Source organism: Neopsephotus bourkii, unplaced genomic scaffold, assembly GCF_033783945.1.
Source record: "Neopsephotus bourkii isolate Nb327-2 ecotype Australia unplaced genomic scaffold, CSIRO-AGI_Nbou_v1 NB_481, whole genome shotgun sequence".
NCBI classification, from domain to species: Eukaryota; Metazoa; Chordata; class Aves; order Psittaciformes; family Psittacidae; genus Neopsephotus; species Neopsephotus bourkii.
The window spans coordinates 2,161,306-2,182,965 of record NW_026900982.1 but is presented as its reverse complement, the minus strand read 5'-3'; the positions used below and the strand labels follow the sequence as shown (position 1 = coordinate 2,182,965).

General features: G+C 50.2%; 2 protein-coding genes across 2 annotated transcripts; one reads left to right on the top strand and one right to left on the bottom strand.

Moving 5' to 3' along the window:
• Nucleotides 1-602: 602 nt before the first annotated feature.
• On the top strand, nt 603-3,832 carry GINS1 (GINS complex subunit 1). The gene is made up of 7 exons (XM_061350345.1): nt 603-727; nt 804-868; nt 978-1,073; nt 1,458-1,548; nt 2,061-2,177; nt 3,036-3,110; nt 3,350-3,832. The coding sequence occupies exons 1-7, from the start codon at nt 653-655 to the stop codon at nt 3,416-3,418; spliced, it is 588 nt and encodes a 195-aa protein (XP_061206329.1). The 5' UTR covers nt 603-652; the 3' UTR covers nt 3,419-3,832.
• On the bottom strand, nt 2,479-21,616 carry LOC133210689 (ninein-like protein). The gene is made up of 15 exons (XM_061350344.1): nt 21,593-21,616; nt 19,637-19,772; nt 19,416-19,553; nt 19,061-19,199; nt 18,291-18,401; nt 17,596-17,685; nt 15,713-15,809; nt 15,070-15,209; nt 9,619-9,723; nt 7,896-8,147; nt 6,673-6,885; nt 5,935-6,051; nt 5,601-5,841; nt 4,904-5,113; nt 2,479-3,089 (listed from the first exon to the last, which is right to left on the bottom strand). Exons 2-13 carry the CDS (start codon nt 19,702-19,704, stop codon nt 5,653-5,655), a joined length of 1,659 nt encoding a protein of 552 aa, XP_061206328.1. The 5' UTR covers nt 19,705-19,772; nt 21,593-21,616; the 3' UTR covers nt 2,479-3,089; nt 4,904-5,113; nt 5,601-5,652.
• Nucleotides 21,617-21,660: the final 44 nt, after the last annotated feature.

The window sequence follows — 21,660 nt, the reverse complement described above, 5'->3', positions numbered from 1 at the left end:
ACCTGTGGACTTTGCTGTCACCGTCCTAGCAAACTACCTCAGGTGTAAAGGGTGGGGCCAGTTCTGCAGAAGCTGCGCCTCACCTAAAAAATCCACTGCGCAGGCTGGAAGGGCTTACTCTCACTTGTCTGTTTGGACAGGAGAGAGTCAAAACGGCAGGTGACAAGGTGCATGGGAAGCTGCAGATCCAACCTTGCATGTGGGTGTACCAGCACATTGGTAGCTCGAGATCACTCAGGAGATGACAGTTCTGATTGGACACTTCCTGATTGCCTAAGCACCCTTTTTTCCAACCAGATTTGCATATCCCACTTGCCCTTGATCATCGTGCCTATAGTAAGCGTGGTTAAAGCCCTTCCCAAATCTTTGCTCGTGAAGCCAAGCCATCAATCAATGGTTAGTGTGGGAAAGGACCTAGGTCCTTTTCACCCAGCACAGGGGCAGGGCCACCTGAGTCTGCAGCCGCTCATGGTTAACCGCCCTGAGGTCTACCCCATCACAGGCACACAGACCCGGCACAGCTCGGTGCCCCTAACTGCCGCGGTGTTTCCCGCGGGAGGGGCACAGCCCCGCGCACAGCGAGGCCCCGCCCACAACTCCCATTGGCTGCGGGGCGGCCGGGTTTTCCCGCGCGCGCGCTCGGCGGGGCGGCATGGCGGGGGAACGCGCGGTGGGGCTGGTGCGGGAGCTGCATCGTACCACCGGCGGGAGCCTCCCGCCCTTCCGGGTGAGCGGGGCCGGGGCCGGGAGCGGGACGGGCCCCGGCGGTGGCCCCCTCTCACTGACCCTGTCCCGTGTTGCAGACGGAGGAGCTGCGACAGGTACTGGAGGAGATGCGGTCGCTGTACGAGCAGAACCAAGCGGATGTGTGAGTGTCGCGCCCGGTACCGGGGTGTCCTGGCCCGTCCTGCACAACCCGACAGTGTGCCCTTCTCTCCCAGCCGTCCCGCAGCTCTGTAACGCAGCTCCTCCTCCAGGTCCGAAGCGAAGTCAGGACGCACGGACCTCATTTTCCTCATCCGGTTTCGGCACTGCTGCCTGCTCCGGAACCAGCGCTGCATCCTGGCCTACCTGTGAGTGTGGCGCGGAGCATGGGGGGCTACGGCGGGCCTTCGGGGTCACAGAGTGTCGCTTCTTCCCCACTGACACGATACAAGGCCCCGGAGCACTGGGTACTGGGACGCTCGGCTCTGGCGAGCGGTCCCCATGCAGGATGCGGTAGCAGGGCAGCTGCGGGACAGGCTCTCCCTGCACACATTGCTGATACCGTCAAACGCTGGCCCTGTTTTATTTCTGCTCTTTAAACGCTTTAATTACTGCATAGGTCCAAAATCACATCTTTCAGAGGAAGGTGGGTGGAATGACCCAAGGTTTTGCTCTCTGCTTTGTTGCCTGGGGATATTGCCAATGTTTGCCTCAGCAAAGATGCTGGGCTTGCCCCTTGTTTGTTCCCCCAGGTATGACCGGTTGCTGCGGATCCGAGCACTGAGGTGGGAGTATGGCAGTGTCCTGCCAAATGCCATCCAGTTTCACATGTCAGCAGAGGAAGTGAGTCAGCCTTGTCTTAAATTCTTCCTCTTTCCACTTATTCCTCCTGATGGATTACCTATTTGGTAGAATCAAAATAAGGTACAATTCCCCCACTATAAATATGACACTTAACGTGTCTTCCTGTAAACACCAATTTGTTTATTCATTGTCTACGGGTACAACCCCAGACAGATACCAAGTGCAGGTAATGCTTGGCACTTTCAAGGATCAGGTGGAAGATCAGACTCAAAGCCAGCAGAACTTAAGTCTTGCCATGCTGCTCTCAAATGCCATCTCTAGACCAATGTACAAAGATGCTACCATCAGCAGAATGTGTCCTGAATCCAGATTACTCTCCCTCTGTGGCAGTCTTTCTCTTTAGAAAAGCTTGCATTCACCTTTGGCTGGTACAAACATGCTCTGGAACAGTGGTCTGACAGCACAGATAAACTAGGTATCACTCACTGGGGACCTCTCTTTCAGCATTAGCTGTTCAGCTTTGCCTGAGGAATCAATGTCAATATATGCAGGTGGAATGGTTCAATCAGTACAAAAAGTCTCTGGCTACCTACATGAAGTCAGTAGGAGGAGAGGAGGGGCTGGACCTTACACAGGACATAAAACCTCCTAAAAGCCTGTACATTGAAGTAAGTGCAAGTGTTTTCTGTTTGTGAACAAACTTTTTGCCCAACCATTGTTTTTTAGAGAATTTCACCCCCATCCCAAGCTGTGTTATTGAGCAAAGCCTTCAAGAGCACCAAAGCTTCCACAGGCTTCTACATTTTACTCTTTACATTCTGCCTGTCAGCATTTTACTCCCTCTTCTACTGAGGGCTCAAAGTCTGTTGGAAGACAGCATTTCTAGTCTGAAGGGAATTTGTGTGGTGGGTTGAGTGGTCTGAATCCTGATGAGAAGTTTGTAGCATTTTGCAGAAACTGAACCAAATCTACATCAACTAGAAACCTTGTTCCCATGCTAAGGACTGTTAATTGGTTTTCCTTGATATTTTAAATGGACTTTGACACACAAAACTATAAGTCTTTTTATACAATTGATAGAACAAAGTAAGAGCATGTGAAACATCAAAGTCAGTAGCTAAAGTACTCTATTCTGATGTCCTCTTCGAAAGAAGATGTACTGGCAATAAACCTACTCCTTAAAGAGTTTCACAGTTTTTCTGGTATGTGTGTGGAGAAGTTCTGGAAATGCTGCTGCTTCCCACATTGTGTCTCTTGTGCTTCTCTTCCTCTTGTCTCTGGAGGACTAGGCTCGCTGGTGCTTCTTGATCCAGGTAGAGGCAGGAAGAGAATGCCAGGGAGAGTCTATAGAGTATGGGATCAGTCCAGTTGTGCATTTCCAGATCTGCTCCATGTTGAGGATCCAGCAGGCAGATAGGAATGTGTCCATACTTACAGTTCTGGGGCATGTGTTTTAAGTCAGCAGTGATGTCTGGTGTTTTCTGTGGGAGATCTGATGATCCGAGAGCTGCATTTCTGCTTTGCAGGTGCGGTGTTTAAAAGACTATGGAGAGTTTGAGATCGATGATGGTACCACGATCCTGTTGAAGAAGAATAGCCAGGTACCCATGTCAAGAGTGTGTGGTCCTTTCTCTTCCTTCCCTTTCACTCCCATGACATCTTCCTGCTTACCCCAGCTTCACAGCACATCTCCTTGCACATGCTGCAAGCTGTCTGTGTGGCCCAGCTCTGACCTGGTACCACAATGCAGTGAGCACACTGCACAACAGAGCTGGTTGTGTGCAGTGACAGATACACTCTGCCTGGGTTGCAAGAAAAGTTTGTCTGTGTTTCCATGCAGCACTTCTTACCCCGCTGGAAGTGTGAGCAGTTAATCAGACAAGGAGTCCTTGAGCATGTTCTTTCGTAAGAATGCAGGACAGAAGGGACAACTCTTGCTTGCCCACAGTGGGGACTCAACTCTGGTATGTGCAGGACTTCAGATACCTTACCATTTCTGCAGTGCACACCCTGCAACTCCTCTTTGATACCTGACACTAAGATCAGCCCTGAGTTTATAAAGTATGCAAACCACACTGGCTGGCTGTTCTTGACCACAGTGCGTCCTGGTAGTGTAACCATCCTGGGAATCCAGCACAGTGGGGGTGGCACTGGGGGGGTGAGAGGAGTCTATCCAAGACCCTCAGCTACAAACAGGTTTTATGAATGCATTTTTGTCTGGAGCAGTTCTTTGTTCGCACTGTGCATGTAAGACACCAACCAAGTGGGCTCCAGAAGGCAGGACGGCTCCAAAATTGCAAAATAAAAATGGCTTCACCTTCAACTGAGTGTTTTACAAGAGTTAACATTGTTTGTTTAAACACTGTGACCTGGTTCTCTGGCCCAACCTATCTGGACCTTGCAGGTTGATGCTCAACTGGTTATTTAGATGTCTCAGTGCAGCTGCTCTTCCAAGTATCAGCTTCTTTCTAAGATGCACATGAAGCTTTGACTCTCGCAAAAAGCCTATAAATGTTTCTTAAGGTGCTGAGTGAATGAGCATTGGCTGCAGTTTGGGTCATGGGCCTCACCATGGTTTCTCCCAGCACACTTGGGCTGTGCCTGTGTTCCTCTGGGAAGAATCACATTCTCCAGAGCATGATCTGGCAGGGTATCAGTATTATCTGGAGTAGGGATGGGTAAGGGAGCAGAAGGTTCTAAGGCTTTCACTTAGCACAAAGTCAGAGCAAGGCTGAAGAACTGCTCTCCCCATTGGGTGTTCCTAATAGAGCTGTTCACTCTTGAGTAGTGGCTGCAAGGTAACACTTCCAAAAACGTGAGCCCTAGGTAAGACTCTAGTCTCAGCATTCATCCACCAGGCAGAAAAAACAGGCTTCGATCAAGGAAGCCTCAGTCAGCCTCCACCCACCTCCTGTTACTGTCCCAGGGCCTGGGAACCCCTCTGCCCTGGCACGCTGGGACTTAAAAGCAGTGGCTGAGTTTCAGCTCAGCCAATTTATCCCTTTTTATTCTTGAACTACCAGCAACAGCTTGAGCTAGTTTTAAGCCCTCTTCTTTGTATTAACTTTGTCCAGCTTTGCTACCCTGATCCAGACAGGCTTGTGTAGTCTCTCTTGTACAGTGTTCTCCATAGTCCCCAAAATCCTAGGAGTCCTTTCACAGCTAGTGGCAACCACAGCCCCCATGTAAATACCCTCTGCTCTGCACAGAGCAAGGCAGGGCACTGGTGACAATGATCCAGAGGGTAACACTATGGGCAGATAAAAAATTGGGGCATTTGCTAATGTGAATGCTTGGCTTTGTGACCTTTTAGACAATTTATTTTGGCAAGAGCAGCGCTCACTGCCAGTGTGTGAGGGCCAACAGAGAAGGCAAGATGATGCAGTTCACTTACCATGTCTCCTGGTATCCTTTGAAGAAGGGCAGGGCTCCTGATGATGGGTCACCAGTCCTGCCCTGAGCCTCGAAGGTTCAAACTGAAAGAAGGCTTTTCCCTCAGCCCTTCTGATCTGTTCACCGCAGAGGCAACAATCTGGCATCAGGTTGGTTTTGGTCCTAGGCTCAGGCTTTAGGAGGGCCAGAGTCTCCTAGAGCCCAAGAGAAGCTGTAGGGAATAAAAGTTTAACAACAGCTGAGGCAGGCTGCTGAAATACAGAGCAGATGGAGATGGCAGGAGGTACTGCAATACTGCAGACATTTTAATGCCACAATCCAGATTTCCTGTTAGGAGAAAGCCAAATGCAAGAACTTGCAAACTCTCCTGCCCTGGCTTTTCAGCTGCAACAGAATGACCCCAACAGCAGCCTTCCATAGAGAGACAGCTTTTGGACCACCACACAACCTGCTGCCAGAGCGCAGGCAGCTCCTGTGGGATGGCTGCCCTGAGGGAGACCTGAGTTACAACAGCACACTGCCACTGAGAAAGGCACAAATGCTGCTGCTTTCAGTAGGAAAATTCAGCCATCCACAAGATCCATTTCTTTAAAGGACTCTGTCTTGTTTCTTCATTTGCTACTTTCTACCCAGGAAAATCCTGGCAAGACCAGAGAGGAAAAGGCTTATTTCGCAACCCAGACATATCTCTTCCATACCTGACAAACCCTGGCCAGGACCAGGGGCAAGGCTGCCACAGCACACACCCTATCACCCACTCAAAGATGCTGGTGTGATTTTTCCAATGAGCTGCTTCAGAGCTGAGGCTTGCTCCTCCAACAGCTGGTTCTTCTCCTCAGTGCTCTTCTGCTTCAGCTCAGCTGCCTGCAGGGCCATTGCAACCCCCCTGTTCTCGTCACGGAGGTCTTCGATCAGCAGTCTGTTCCTGGAGAGTTGGGCCTACAACAAGGACAGGAGGCTAAAGGTTTACCATCCCCATGCTGGGGTCCCAGTCAAGCAGGAACATGCAGCACTAACCCCTCTTCCCCTCACCTGGGCATCTTTAAGCTGAGCTGCTCTCTCTGCCAGCACAGCTTCAGTACTCCTGAGGTTGTGCTCCATTGCCTCTGCCTGATCCATAGCTGCCTGCAGCAGACGCTCGTGTTCCTCCTGCAGCAGGCAATAAAGACTAATGTTAGGCTGTTCCCAGGCAATCCAGGACTATCCATTTCCCCAGGGCTCTGCTCACAGATCTTCACACTCTGAAGAAGAGCATGAAGGGATCAGTGGGTCATGTCCAGAAAAGCCAAAGGAGAGACATAGTTTCCATGGATATAGTTTTTGTGTCTGCTCATTTCAATTCCTTAGGTTACAGTTTCCTCCCTTTGCTCAGGTTAGTGCAATTGAATTACACTGTCCTGAAACAAAACACAAACTCACAAAACCCCAACACCCTGTTGCCCAGTGCACCTGAGACAACCACAGCACTATATGCAGGCTACATCTCCACATACAGGGCTCAAACTTTCCCCAGCCTGAGTCAACAGTGTCTACCTGGTAACTCCTGCTCCATAAGCACAAGGTACCTAGCCTGGGGTAGGTGGATTAGAGAGGGGAGGGTTCCTGTTTGAGTGCAGGGCTGTGACTACATTCATAAGGAATGAAAACTGCAGATGCACATTGAAGATAAAGTGCACTTAGGCTTTGATATACCCAAACTTCTGGTGGTTTCCAGGCTGGGAGTGCTCCCTTCCTGTTACCCTTGACTGAGAAACACAATTCCCTGCTTACCTGAGTCCTGAGCAGCTGCCTGCATGTCTGCTCAGCCTGCTGGTGGAGGTTTTCCTGGAGCTGCTGAGCCTTGCATTGCTCTGCTCTCAAGCTGGTTTGCAGCTCCTCAAAATGTTTCTTTGGCACCATGTTGTTCATCTGGGCTTTGACCTGCTGCAACTGCAGAGTGTGCTGAGTCTGAGCCAGGCTCAGGCTTGCTTTGGCTTCTAAAAGCTGCAACACAGAAAGGCTAATAGCTGGTTACAGCTTTTTGCCATCACTGGGACAGGCACAGGGTGTGCTGAAGGTGAGGGGAGAGGCTGGAATGCACCCTCAGCCCACACTTGGCTCTCATGCCAACATGGCCACAGCAGAGCAGCAGGACCATGGAAGGGGTATGTGCTGGGCAAGCCTACAAAGCCAGAATGGAGAGCACTGAGAGCTGCAGGAGAAACAGGGACCCCTTGCTGAAGGATGCTGCCCTTGCTGAGCAGCAAGAAGCAGGAGTTACTGGTGGGATACTCTGGGAGGGAGTCCTAGCTTCAAGTGCTGCAATGGTAGGAGGCAGAGAGAGCTGCTCACTTGTATTTGTTCTTAGATACATCACAGGCAAGCTGGGCTTCAATCGCTGCCTGTACATCATGCCCTCTGCTTCCTGCCACTAGCAAAAGGGGAAGCAAGTTTGGTCCATGTTTGCTCCAGGAGTGGCTGGCACAAGCTGTACTCTGGAAAGCCAGTCCCTGAGCCTTTTCCCACGGTACAAAGCAGGAGATGGACAGTAATACATTTTGAGGTTTCTCACATCGGCTTTCTTCTGTCCTAGTGGTCCTTGTTTGTCTGCTCTGACTTCCCCACCTCAGACATGGCCTGCCTGGCCCCTGTCATCCCTGCCTGATCCTGCCACCCCTCTTGTTCCTCTGTCAGCTGAGCCATGGGGAAACCACGGCTCCTGGCACTCCCAGATGAGCCACCTTCACTCAGCTTCTATCTCCTCTGTCCAGCCAGTCTGCACAGGACAAGGACAGAGGAAACAGGGTCAGCTGCAAGTAAGGACTTACCCCAAGCTGCACCTGAACTTGCTTCAGACATATCTGAGTGGGAGAGCAAGTCCTTTGTCCCCCACAAAAAGGAAGAGGACACTCTTTTCTGCTAGGGAAGGTGTCCAATACAGTCCTGAGCTGGACAATTCCAACATCACAGGGACCACTCAGCAGCCACCCTGTCACCAACTGAATGATAGTCACCTTCTCCTGCGAGGCTTTGAGCTGCTGTTGAAGCAACTCCATCTCCATCCAACATGCTGCATGCTGCTGGTGGTGCTCCAGCCTTGCAGCCATTTCTGCACCTCGTAGCCGCTCAGCCTCTGCAAGCCTCTGGCTCCACAATGGGATGGTGTCAGGGCCAGCACGACGGCCAGCCTGGTGTTCAGTGACTTCACGGCCCAGTTGACACATCCTTACATTCTGCTGGGAGATCTCCCTGCTGCTCTTCTCACCCTGGAAAAGGTTGAGTAAAAAAAAAAATAATTCATGCACAGAAGCTTGGGGTGGGGTGAGAGGCAGCAGAAACTTAACCTGTCCCATACTGTCCCCACTGGGTTTCCACTCAGGAACACAGGGCTTTGTGGACACTCAGGACAAGAGCCCTCATTTCCCAGCCTGACCAAAGCAGCACAACATTCAAGGTGAGAAATTCCTCAGTAGATGGAAACTCTGGAGGAAGTCACTGGGGGGTGTCACTGAGGACAAGGAATACTCTCCCTCTACTCTGCTCTTGTGAGACCCCCCCCCTGCAGTGCTGCATCCAGCTCTGTGGGCAACAGCACAAGAGGGATGTGGACCTGCTCAAGGAAGCCCAGAGGAGGCCACAGAGATGCTCCATGGGCTGGAGCACCTCTGCTACAGAAACTGGCTTGAGAGTTGGGCTTGTTCAGCCTGGAGAAGAGAAGGCTTCAAGCAGCTTCTAGTGCCTAAAGGGGCCAACACAGAAATCTGGAGAGGGACCTTTTACAAAGGAGATAGTGACAGGTCTAGCAGAAGGTGTCCCTGCCTGTGGCAGGGGGTTGGAACTAAAATGACCTTTAAGGTCCCTTCCAACCCAAATCATCCTGTGATTTCATGATGTTTAATAGAAATATTTAGACTGGAAAGAATATAGTATGAATGGACACATGCATGTATGAAAGTACCAGACGGAGGAGCAGAGTAAGGGTTACAAGAGCAGAGTACATCAACACTAAAGGGTATCCACCCCTTAGACATTGCTCCTAGGACACTATCCCTAGCAGTAATGCTGAGCAACGTGCAGTTTCTGCCCCATGCTCTGACCAGACCACTGCACAGATAACGTGTCAGGAGAAAGTCTGCATCTAACAGCAGGGCAGCAACACACCCTACACCCCATTCCTCTCCTAGCTGGTACTGATTCATCAGTGGGTCAGGTGTCTCTGCTCCAACAGGTCACACAGCCCAACCCAGGGCAGACAGCTGGGGACACCCAAAGTCCTGCAGCACTCTCAGAGACCTAAAAGTCAGGGGATGAAGAACAATAGGAGAGCCATCTTATCCGAGTCTTGGGGCTATCCACACCAGAAACATGGTTCTCCTTGGATTTATGGTTCAGTGGGTGACCTTAGTACCTACCTCAAGCTTCCTAAGGCAGCAGCAGGCCAACATGCTTGTGTAGTGAAGAAGCCCATCGTTTCCTCTGTCAGCATACCTATCCCCACAGCCTTCCCCAAACCCAGCTCTGGTTCCTGTGCTCTGACCTCCCCAAGCCTGTCCCAGCACTGGCTGGCAGCTTTTAAGTGAGCAAAGGGTGTGAGAGTGCTGGCTTGCTCAGAAACAAGAAAACAAAAGGCAGGAACAAAAGTCAGCTGAAATCTGGTAAATGCATCTGAGTAGCTGTTCCTTTTACATGCATCAGCTCTCCACCCATTTACAGCTTCCTACAGCTGGCTTCTCTTACCCATTGTGTTCGCTGCCCTCCTTTGCCAGCCTCAGCTCTTGCTGAAGTCTCCCAAGTTGACTTTTCAGCACACTGTTCTCCTCCAGCAGCCAGCACAGGTCTTCCCTGCAGGGAGAGACAGAAGTGTGAGAACACCATGCAAAAGCCCAGTTTGATCTTGGCATTCTACACTGGCTGCATACTCCATCCCCATTTGACTTGCAAGGACAGCAGAAACTAAAGAAATCTGACAAACAGCCATCTAATAACTCATGCAAAATGTGGGGACCATCAAGAGACTGGCAGAGAAGAAGTAGGCCTTCAAGAGAAGGGAAATACAGGTGAATAAGGACAAAAAGCATCAGACCCTCAATTTCTTTGGCTTCCAGCTGACTGAAGTTATTTTGCAGGCCTGCCAAGAAGTAGAAACTAAGAGATCTGGCTCATTAAGACACACCAAGACTTCACTAAGGATAACCAGGTGGTTAAGTCCAACCCTTCAACTGCAATAAAGCCATACCTGGATTAGTCAGCTTGCTTCTGCGGCCTTTGTGATTTTACATTGCTGGATGTAACAGTTATGACCCCAAAGACAAGGCAGCCTCTATACCTCATCATCCTTTCATCCCTACTGGTATCCCAGCCTCTCATGAGGCCACAAATACTGGAACTTGTGGGTAGGAAGCTCAGTCCTGTGTCAATCAGACAGTCATACCTAACAGCTACTGCTAAACCCCATACAGGACCCAAATTCCTCAGGGAAAAGTGCAGGAGAATGGACTGTCCATCGTTGACAGCACTGCAGTTTGTGGTGTTGCATGTAGTTACAGTAGTGTTACTGTAGTGATAGGACAAGGGGTAACGGGTTAAAACTTAAACAGGGGAAGTTTAGATTGGATATAAGGAAGAAGTGGTGAGGCACTGGAATAGGTTGCCCAAGAAGTTGTGAACGCTCCATACCTAGCAGTGCCCAAGGCCAGGTTGAACAGAGCCTTGGGTGACATGGTTTAGTGTGAGGTGTCCCTGCCCATGCAGGGAGGTTGGAACTTGATGATGTTAGTGTCCTTTCCAACCCTAACTATTCTATGATTCTATGTGTGAGGCAGAGGAGCTGAGTGGGGAAGTTCTTCCTCTCTTGTGCAAGAGGGAGCACACAGGCTGTGAGCTGCTGGCTCCCCCTGCTTGGCAGGGTGCTCCTCACAGCAGCTGCTTTACAAGTCAGTTTCACATCAGGATTCATATGCTGTGCTTCCCATGGCAGCTCCAGCAACCCACAGACAGCAGTACAAGGCAGAGGAGACAAATGCACAGCCAGCTACAGCCACGTTATCACATCCCAGCTCTCTGACCACACTCCCATGGTTAGTAAAAGGCATGCGGGGGACAGCAAGAACATAGCTGCTGCTAAAGAGTGTCAAGAGAGAACACAGCTGCTGTTAAGAGTGTCTTTGGACCATCATGTTGTTAAGCAGCTTCGTGTTTCACAAGGCATCTGCTTTTCTTCAGCAGCAGCACAGTTCTGCAAACCTGCTACTCTCTTGAGCTCTGGGTCATCTTCCAAGCAGTGCACATGTTTCAGCTACATCAGCTCCAGTTTCACCCCTTTCCTTTCCCTTTTCAGCTCAATTTTGACAGCCTGAATGTCATGTTTCTTTCTATGCTGCTGTGCCACTCTGCCTCCCAGGGCTGTTTTCCCTCTTGTTGCCCTTCAGATCAAGTCTATGTCCTGACACACTGCTTTTGTATGCTGTGTGAAGGCAGACATTTAACTTTGCTCTCTCTGCCTCCTTCCCAAGCACATTCCCTTGTATATCAAGATTTCATTTCTCCTTGACAAAAAGCTTTCTGCTTTGGCTCCAGCTTCTAGATTGAGCAGGCCTTTCACTGCAACAGATGTCTGCACTGGTCCATCCATCACAGTGTTTTTTATTTCTTTCCTGTTCCTTTGGTGCTAACGTTGCAACAGGCAGGAGACTTTGGTCCACCTGCTCATCTGAGCCTTGGGGATCCACTCCTTTTCCCCCAGAGGGCAGCCCTCTAGACACCTTGTCCCTTCCAGTACCTGAGCCGTGAGCCCCATGATCTCTGCATTATTCCCATTTCATCTCAGTGCTTTTTTTTTCTCTTTTTCTTCTCAGCAGCCAGCATCTCACACATCTTCACTTGCTCCTCATTAACCTTCTCTTCCAGTTTTAGCTGCCTCTTCCACAGAGACCATGTCCTTTTCCTTCCGCTTCCACTGCTGCCTCTCCTGGGCTCCTGAGGTCCTGGCCTTGCAGCCTTTATCATTGGGAAATCACCTCTCACACCAATGCTGCTACTACAGAGCCTTACAGCTGTTGTCCAGGCCTACACTCCATAACAGCTCTTGATCATGCTCAACCTCTGCATCTTTCCAAAAGATAAAAGCTGTTTTGCTGACCCGGATTTGATAACACAGCTTGAAGAGCTCAGCCAGCTTCAGAACATACTTTAGCTGGAGAGGCAATGAGAAGTTTTCTTTAGGTTGCAAAGTCAAGGCAATTACTTAAACATTACAGAAAGTTCCCACACCTCTCTGAGAAGTTCTACACTTCTCACTCATCCATCAGATGTTTTCCAACAACTCCGAAAGCTCCCTACTACAGCCAGTCCCTCCATCAGTCACCAGAGATGGTGGTAACAGCTCAAATGCCTTGTATTCCTGTTATCTGGGTTTGTTCCCGTGGTCTGACACAAACTTCAGTGAAGTCACCTCCTTTCTCCCACACCTACCCCATATTTCAGCTCCTCATCCCTAAAACAGGGATAATGACTTAGTAAAACCCTCTGCTTGGTTATTGACAAAGCGGACTCTGCTCCTGAAGGGACATACACCAGGGAAGAGGCATGAGGAAAGCCTAAGGGTAGTGGTGGGGTGTGCTGGGAAGCAAGAGGGGGCAGGCATGGACAGGGAAGTTTCCTATCCAATTCTCCTTCAGTCTCCTCTGCAAGGCCATTCTGGCCCCTATGGGGAGCTTGCACAACTAGCACCAAAAGCACAAGAAGGGAAAGATGAACAGCCATTTAGTGACAACCTTACCCTCCCACAAGCCAGTCTGTTTTGCTATAAAGAGAAATTTAAGCTATTTTTTGCTGCTTTAAAGACAGCCAGTTGCAATGATCTAGCAAGTAGGTGCAAGTTTGAAGGACCAAGAAAGAGAAGAAATACTAAGAAAACGCTGATGAAAGCTCTCACTCCTCCCACTGTTTTGAGGTACAATCTTTGGTGGGCACTGCCTCTGACGCAAGCTTGTGGAACATGCAGGGAAACTTAAGTCTTGAAATATCAAACATTCACTTAAGGTGAGTTCAGACACCGCATTTCAAACAGCTGCAGCCCTGCAATACTGTCCAAATCTTCTTCCAAATTAAAGCAGTTATCCATCCTCAGGAGGAATCAGCCCAACCTACTCTGGTATGAGCAGGGGATGCACCCCTAGTCTCCCTCTTAGCCAGAGAAAGAGAACAGTGCCAGACCTCAGGCTCTCTCTGTCCCTGTGCCGCGTCCTCAGCTCTCCTCCCTCCTGGTCCAGCTGCTGCCCTGGATGGTAAATGTCTTCAGTGTGCTGCTGTCCAACCCTGGACTGCTCCACCTCAAACCTCTCCTCCAGCTCCATGCTCCACACACGTTTTTGCTCTTTCAGGTGATCAATTACAGCCCAGTACTTTGCAACTGTTTCTTCCAGGTCTCTTTTCTGGTCTTCCATCTTGCCTATCTCAGTCCTGAAGCTTTCCTCACTGTCCTTCCTCTCATTCTCAAAGTTTTTCCTCATTAACTTGATTTTCTCCTTGTAATAGTTTATCTGTTGGGAGAAGACAGGATTTGGGTATTAGCACCATAATCCTGAGAGCTCCCCTCTCCTCCAATAGCTCTGCTCAGATTAATCTACTGATCCCTCTCAACAGGGCACACTCTTCAGGCAGTTCTAGGCCCTTCTGAACTTCAGGCAATAACCAAGTCTCACACAGCAGCCTCTAATAAGCAGATATTGGTGGTCCCCAGATTTTCCCAACAACCTTCTCCCTTCGCCTTTTTTTTGCAAGGAACCCCAAAGAGGAGAAGGGAGATGTGAGGGCATCATCTGCCTCTGCTCCTCATATTCTTCCTCCACCCCACAGAGTGGTTCCTTGTCAAGATGTGGTGGTGAACAGCTGCTACTCCCCAAGGTTTCCCTGTAAATCATAGACTCATAGAATAGTTAGGGTTGGAAAGGACACTAACATCATCAAGTTCCAACCCCCCTGCCATGGGCAGGGACACCTTGCTCTAAACCATATCACCCAGGGCCTCGTCCAGCCTGGCCTTGAACACCGCCAGGGATGGAGCATTCACAACCTCCTTGGGCAACCCATTCCAGTGCCTCACCACCCTAACAGGAAAGAATTTCCTCCTTATAGCCAATCTAAACTTCCCCTGTTTAAGTTTTAATCCATTACCCCTTGTGCTATCACTGCAGTCCTAATGAAGAGTCCATACTCAGCATCCCTGTAGGCCCCCTTCAGATACTGGAAGGCTCCTATGAGGTCTCCACGCAGCCTTCTCTTCTCCAGGCTGAACAGCCCCAACTTTCTCAGCCGATCTTCATATGGGAGGTGCTCCAGTCCCCTGATCATTCTCGTGGCCTCCTCTGGACTTGTTCCAACAGTTCCATGTCCTTTTTATGTTGAGGACACCAGAACTGCACACAATACTCCAAGTGAGGTCTCACGAGAGCAGAATAAAGGGGCAGGATCACCTCCTTCGACCTGCTGGTCACGCTCCTTTTGATGCAGCCCAGGATACGGTTGGCTTTCTGGGCTGGAAACTCCAGGATCTGATCAGCACAAAGGCGGGACTACAAAGCGGGCAGAAGATCTGCAAACAGCTTTGTGTGCCTTGAACTCTGCATCACCTGTGGCAGTCTAGGATTCACTCTTGTAGTGCTGCAGTGGAAAGCCAGCAAGCATCCCTGACCTCCCAGTTCAGCAGCAAAAGCAGAAGTGAAAGTGGAAGCTGAGGCCTCTCACATGAGCACTCACTGCTGTCTAGAGCCCCGTGTGGCTGGGCTCACTGTCAACTTAGACAAGCAGCTTAAAAGTGTGCTGCAAGCCCAGGGAGACAGGGCTCTAATACCCGCCATGCTCTCAGGAGATACCCATCTGCTTCACATCTTAGTCCTGCCACTGGTTTTACTGTGACAGCAACACTGAGTAATCTCTGGCTCCCCATAAAGAGCAAGACCCACACAAGTATTTTGCAGGATGATAGAATTTCCATAAAGCCTTTGCCAGCCAGTGAGGGCTTCAAATCCTCCTACCAGCTAAGAGAAGCACATGCTCCCAGCAGAGAGACAAGGTACCACTCTGCTCCCCAGCGTGGAGCCAGCAGACACCCCATCAGCCATGCTGTAGCAGGGTGCTTGCCAAGCAGTTGTGCCAAGAAGTCAGGAAATTTCCCCCCACTCCCCTCACCTTCATTTCCAGCTGCACCTTCAGGTCCCGCATCTGCTCTTGGAGCTGCTCCATTGAGAGTGATGTCTCTGTGCACACAGAAGCAGGATGCAGAGGGCTGGGATGGTGGCCCACAGGAGAGGAGTCCTGTGAGGACAGGCCTACAAGACAAGACAAGACAGGCCTGGCTGTCCTGATCAGGACAGCTGCAACTTCATCTAGTCAAGCCCATACAAGCCCAAAAGACAGAGATCTCCCATCTATCTGGCAAGCAGTCTCAGGGCTGCATCTCCCCGTTGGGCCAGAAGGTTTTTTCCTGATGCTCAACCTAACCTCACAGCCTACAGTTTGGGGCTACTTCCTCTTCATCATACTGTGTTTCTTCAACATTCATAACAGTGAAAATCTTCCTGTTCACTCCCAGCTGCCTAGTACACAGGTCACCATCACCAGCCTACAAGATGGAAGAGCCTCCTTTCCCCAGTCTACCTCCTCCTCACCACCCATTACCCCCTTCTTCCCTCCCATGGCTGCCCAATACCAGAACTGGCAGCAGCAGCTCAGGCACAACAAACCACCACACACACCCATGGAAACTCCAATCTGGACAGGACCTTGTCCTTGCTGAGAAGATGGAGAGGCATCAAACCCTCCTCCATTTTACCTCCTGCTGGTAGCTCTCTCTCAGCCCTGCTCTCCTGTAGTTGGAGATACAGCCTTTCCAGCTGCCTTCGCAGCAATCCATTCTGGTCCCACAGCACCTGAAGCAGAGACTGATGCAGCTAGAAAGCTCCCCAGAGCCGCAGGGGGCTGAGCACCCATGGCTGCCAACAGCCATGTGTACTCAGAGGATCTTGCAGCATGAAGTGCATAGTCCCCTCACCAGCACAGTCAGAATCAGGCAGAGGAATTTTCTTCCTCCCCCAACAGGCAGAAATGAGAGATTTTTTGAAAAGACAGAAAAAAAACACAAGCCCATATGATTGTGACTACCATCATTACACAATGTAAAGCACAAAGAGCCACAAGCAAATGCCCCTGCATGCAAAATCACACAATACCATGGGTTTCCACAGACACCTCGGAAGGCTGGACCTCCTGAGACCCCTCCTCATCTAAACACAACCAGTGCTAGTGAACAACACACAAGAAACACCACGATCTCAGTATGACCCTCACATAGCCCAGAGGTTTGTGCTACATCCTCAAGACATTCCTGTGGGTATCTGGGCTAGCCAACAAGCATTACTGTGTGCAGACAAAGCAAGAGCAGTATTTGCAGTGAGACAAGTCCCACAGGGCTCAGGAAGGGAACATTTCGAGGCTCTGAATTTTCCACTTTGAGCAGACATCAAATTATATCCCATATGCTGCCACCCAGGAAAATGATGGAGACTGAACTACGATACTTCCAAAGATCCCCATTAATAAATATTATTAAGCAGGCCTAGACAAATGCAAACCCAGCTTGTTTAACCTCCATTCTAAACAGGAGAGCAGAGGAGGAGGGGGCTGACAGCATCCAACAAGGATAAACCTGTTCCTCCATCAGCATTCTCACAGGCAACTCTCGGGCTGCTCAGTGGGAGGAAAAAATTGCAGCACAGAGCATCTTCAACCCTCTGGTGCCACCTGGAGCAATGTTGCGCTGGGTAGCGCTCCAGCTTGTTTGCCTTTAATTACAGCTTCAAGAGTCTGCTGCATTCATGAAATGGCTTCGCTGAAACTGCAGGTTTCTGCCCCTGCTGGGGGGATTTGGTAACTCATCGTCTCTACTCAGCGGTGCTCCCCAGTCACACGCAGCACTTGGAAACACGGGCAGTGCAATAAGCACAGGACTCAGGAGTCAAGGCACAAAGCATCCAGCAACTCAAAACATGCAAGATACACAAGAGAAGAGAAGGGAAATGGAGGCGGTGCTGACTTCCCAGAAAGCCCAAAACTCTGGGCAGGGGCACAGCACCCTGCAGAAAGTACAATACACACACCACCAATGCCTGGGCCACACACATACACCAGGTGTGTGCTCAGAACAAGCTCACCTTGACTCTCTAGCAGAGCCCAGCAGCAACAGTTTTTGTGGGGGTTGTTAAAATGTGGGGAAAAAGGAAGAAGGGAAAAACAAAAAGAATTTAGCTGACAACATGCTTTCCACAGACGGAGAACAGCTTTCTCCTTGCATTTGAGAAGAAATGCAAGAGCCCACGGTGGTCTGCCCTCATCCACAGAGCTACACTGTTCCCAAACAATAAGCCTGTGGCTACAGCACAGCAGGAAAGGAAGAATTTACAGTTCAGCCCTACCTCCCCCTGCCAGTATACCAGGAAGGGAACAACCCCATGGAGGGCTGCAGGAGAAGGAGACAAGCTGCTTTACTGGGGGCACTGCTGTGTCCTGCCTCCTGGCAAAGGACTCTGAGCAAGACAGGAGGTATCCCCCCTCTGCACTCTGATCAGGGCTGCCTCCTTCCTCTCCCCCAAGCCAAGGGATGTGCTGATGGGAGATGTGCTTTCACAACAGCTCTGCTGGAGAGCTGCCCATCTGTACCTGGCACTGCCGCTCGTACTCCAGGACAATCTCTGCGAAGCATTCACTCTGGTTCAGGAGCTCTGGACTGTGGGACTCCACCTGGCCCAGCTGCATAAGCACGGGGAAATACCATTAAGGAAATGATCACCTTTCCAACTGGAAAGCCATAGCTCACAGTGTACACCCTACATGGGTGGAGGGGTTCATATGGACACCTGTAGGATGAGTTAGGTGCAGAAAGAGGAAAAGCATTTTCCTTCATGTATGAGACACCAAACTGCAGGCAGCCAGCTTTCCCAAACTGCCAAACAAGATCACAGATTCGTTTCTCTCCCCAGATCCATTTTACCAGGTGCCTTTCTGGAGTGGAAGACACTAAAAGTAACCACTTACATCAATACTTGTGAAAAAGAAAGGTTTTCTTTTCTGGAAACCAAACTCTGAAGTCCTTCACTTGAAGACTGCAGATTAGTAGAATATTCTGCAATTGCTAACTCTGCTAATCCTTTTTCTTATTTTTTCAAGCTTCAAAAGGCCTAAGTCAAAAGCCAGTATTTTTTCTTCCCCAGTTGCCATTAATGTGCAGGAGAGTTTGAAGAGGGGAAGACCATAACAACTGACCCAAAATACACAAGATCTCACAGAAAAAGGCCAATCTTTTGACGAGTTCCTCTAAAGTTCCTATTTACCTGCAACAGAGAAAGAAAGGCTACCTTGTCTTTCACAACAAAGTTGAGTTGTTTCTGCAACTCCAGCACCAGCTTCTCAGAGGCTTCCAGTTTCTCAGCCATCTCCGTCACCTTGTATTGCAGCTCTATGTTCTCCTGCAGACAAAAGGGAGAAGATTTTTGGGATATTGTGGGTCCTCACATTGCAGGAGGGGTTCACCAGCCACGGGCCTTCAGGAGGAAGCTGTAAAACAATTGGCATGTAAAACACAGCACAGCTCCCAAGAGATCCTGCTTCAGCCAACATGCTGCTGACACACACCACATGGGCTGGTGTTTGGTTTATCTCCAAAGGACAGACACAGGAGTGGGTTTTGCAGAGTAAGAGCTTACAGCCCCACAGGCTCATCTCCACCTCTGCTTCACAAAACTATGCTTTCCCCACAGCCAACAAAGGCAGCAAGTTCTGAGCTGTCTCTACCTGTACTTGTACACTGAACAGCACTGGGAAAATCCCAGGCACACGGACAGTGTCACATTTGCTTTTGGCATGGTCCCTGGCACAGTTTTAGCCTCAGCCATCAGGTGTTCAGGCATTGGCAAGGGCCAAACCACTCCTGACAGTCAACATGGGTGTTTAATAATGTCATGGGAAGGGAAAAAGTTCTGTATTTAATTCAATAGTATGGATGTGGCTGATGACTTTTTGCATAAAACTTCTTCCTTCCCAGCAAAACCAACACAAACCATTCATCTTTATCAGCACCTCTGCTCTGCCTCCTCTGAAAATGTTTCACCAGGGCAGTTCTACTTACCTTCATGGTGTGGTTCAGTTTCCCTTGCCAGCTGGCCTCTTCACCCCGGAAGAGCTGTATATCAGCCTCCAGCTTTGCTTGGTGACTGACTGCTTGCTGCAAAAGCAGGTCTTTAGCCTCTGTTTTTGCCTGAAAATCCCTGGGGGTGAAAGCAACATGGTTGGGGCACCTGGAGTGTGATCTCAGATGGCCACAAGGTCCAGACCCCCCCTCTCAGTAGACTGTATGGGGCTTCAGGGACTTCTGTCACTGACACAATGGCAAAACAAGTGGGAGATTCATAAAGAGATGGCAGGGAGAGGCTGCAAGGAACAAGAAAACATTTTCACTGCTCCACCAAAAGGACCCCTCGTACCTGAGCTTGCTCTGGGTGTGCTCAAGAGCAATGTACTGCTCATCCAGCTCCCTGCCAAGCTGCAGGCACCGTCTCTCCACTTTCTCCAAGTCCAGCCTTGCCTTGTCCCTCTCCCTGGCAACCTGCCTCACCTGGATCCTGCAGACATGGTGAGCAGTGCATTAAGAAACATCTCAGGCACCCCAGAGAAGGCCTGTTTTTACAGGGAGCAACACCCTTACTTGAGGCACTGCAGTTTGTATCTGTAGGACATGAGAGCTGCACACTGAAGCCCACTCCTGGAAACCATGAGTGTGTTGTCCAGCGCTGCAGGCAGCTCTGCCAGGCTCACCTGCTCCTCAGGTAGCTCCTCACGTGCTACTCAGCCTCTGCAAGGACAGCACAGCCTGAAATCACTCTCTCCCTCTTCTAACAGTGCAAGAGGACTTCTTTTGTCACACCATTTCACCACCCTCCAGTCTTTCAGAGATCTCCCTCCCATCTCACAGACACGCTTAGATCCCATTTACCCCCGATTTTCCCCAGCCCTAGGGTGGCCAAATCCTGCCACCCCATCATGAACCGGACTGGAAGTGCTTCATCCACCCTGGCTGCCTGTTTGCTGAAAGACCTTGCTGCTCACTTCACCCACCAAGACAGCACCAGAGACCTTGAGGATCTACTCTAAGTTCTTCCAAGGCTTACACTGCAATAAGATCAGGCTTTGCAAATCTAGTGCTGATGCTGGAAGGATGCACTGCTTCCCTGTGCACTCTCCTCTGAGGAAGAAAGTAGCAGAGGTAAGTCAGTGGGGCAAAACTGGTAGAGAAAAACTGACAGCTTTGGATACTGAAAGGAACCCCATCAGTACTAAAATGCTCTACAAACAACCCCAAGCTGACAAGATGTCCTGAGCTGCCCTTAAGGCAGCCATAGGGAGCAGTTTGGCAGGCACAGACCACGTGCTTTTATCTCCCTGCTAAGCAATGAAAACTCAGTATCCACAAGGAAGCCCAACATGGAAAATGAGAAGGTCTTGTGAAAGCTGTCAGATTGGGATTGCCAGACAACATTCTGTTTGCTCTAGAAGATAAATTTGGGCTGAGATCAGCTTCAAAGGTAAATGAGATTCAGCCAGGCTGAACTGAAAAGCAGAACCCATGCAGCCAATACAGAACTGGTGACATCTCCCAAGGGCACTGATTTCATACCAGGTTTGAAGAAGCCTGTCTTCAGAGAACTCTCACCTCAAAGTACTTAGCCAAAAGAACATGAAACAATTTTTATATATATATTTTTTTTTAACAGTTTTGCTCAGGACCCTGTGTGGAGCTCTCCTGGTTGGCAGGGTGATGACAGCCAATCCGCAGCACATTCCAGAGTCACAGATCATAGAACCATAAAATCAACTGGGTTGGAAAAGGCCTTTAAGATCATTAAGTCTAACCGTTACCCTAGCACTGCCAAGGCCACCACTAACCCACGTCACTGAGTGCCTCATTTACAGTTTTTGAACACTTGCAGGGACGGTGATTCCATCACTGCCCTGGGCAGCCTATTCCAATGCCTGAGCACCTTTTCTGAGAAAAGTTTTTCCTAATATCCAATCTAAACCTCCCCTGGTGCAGCTTGAGGCTGTTCCTCTTGTCCTATCACTTGTTACCTGAAAGAAGACACCAGTCACCTCTCCATCCTCCTTTCAGGCAGTTGTAGAAAGAGGTAAGGTCCCCCCTGAGCCTTCTCTTCTCCAGATTAAACACCCCCAGGTCCCCAGCTGTTCCCCATCACATTTGTGCTCCAGACCCTTCACCAACCCCACTGCCCTTCTCTGGCCCTGCTCGAGCACCTCAGTGTCTCTCTTGTAGTGAAGGGCCCAGAACTGAGCACAGGATTTGATATGCGGCCTCACCAGTGCCCAGTACAGAAGGATGATCACTGCCCTGGCTCTGCTGGCCACACTATTGCTGATACGGGCCATGATGAACATGATACAAGCTGCTCATGGAGCACTCCGTCAACAGCACCCCCAGGTCGTTTTCCAAGAGCAGCTTCCCCGCCGCTCCTCCCCGAGCCCGCAGCAGTACACGGGGCTCTCACGGCCCAAGAGCAGACCGCGCCGCCGCACCCGGTCTAAACCCACCCCATGACCCCGCCGCAAGGCCCCACTCACCGGCCCCCGCGCATGCGCCAATCCCGACCCTTGCGCACGCGCTGATCTCGCTCCGCGCATACGCGAGCAGCGCAGTCGCCCCGCCCCCCTTGCGCA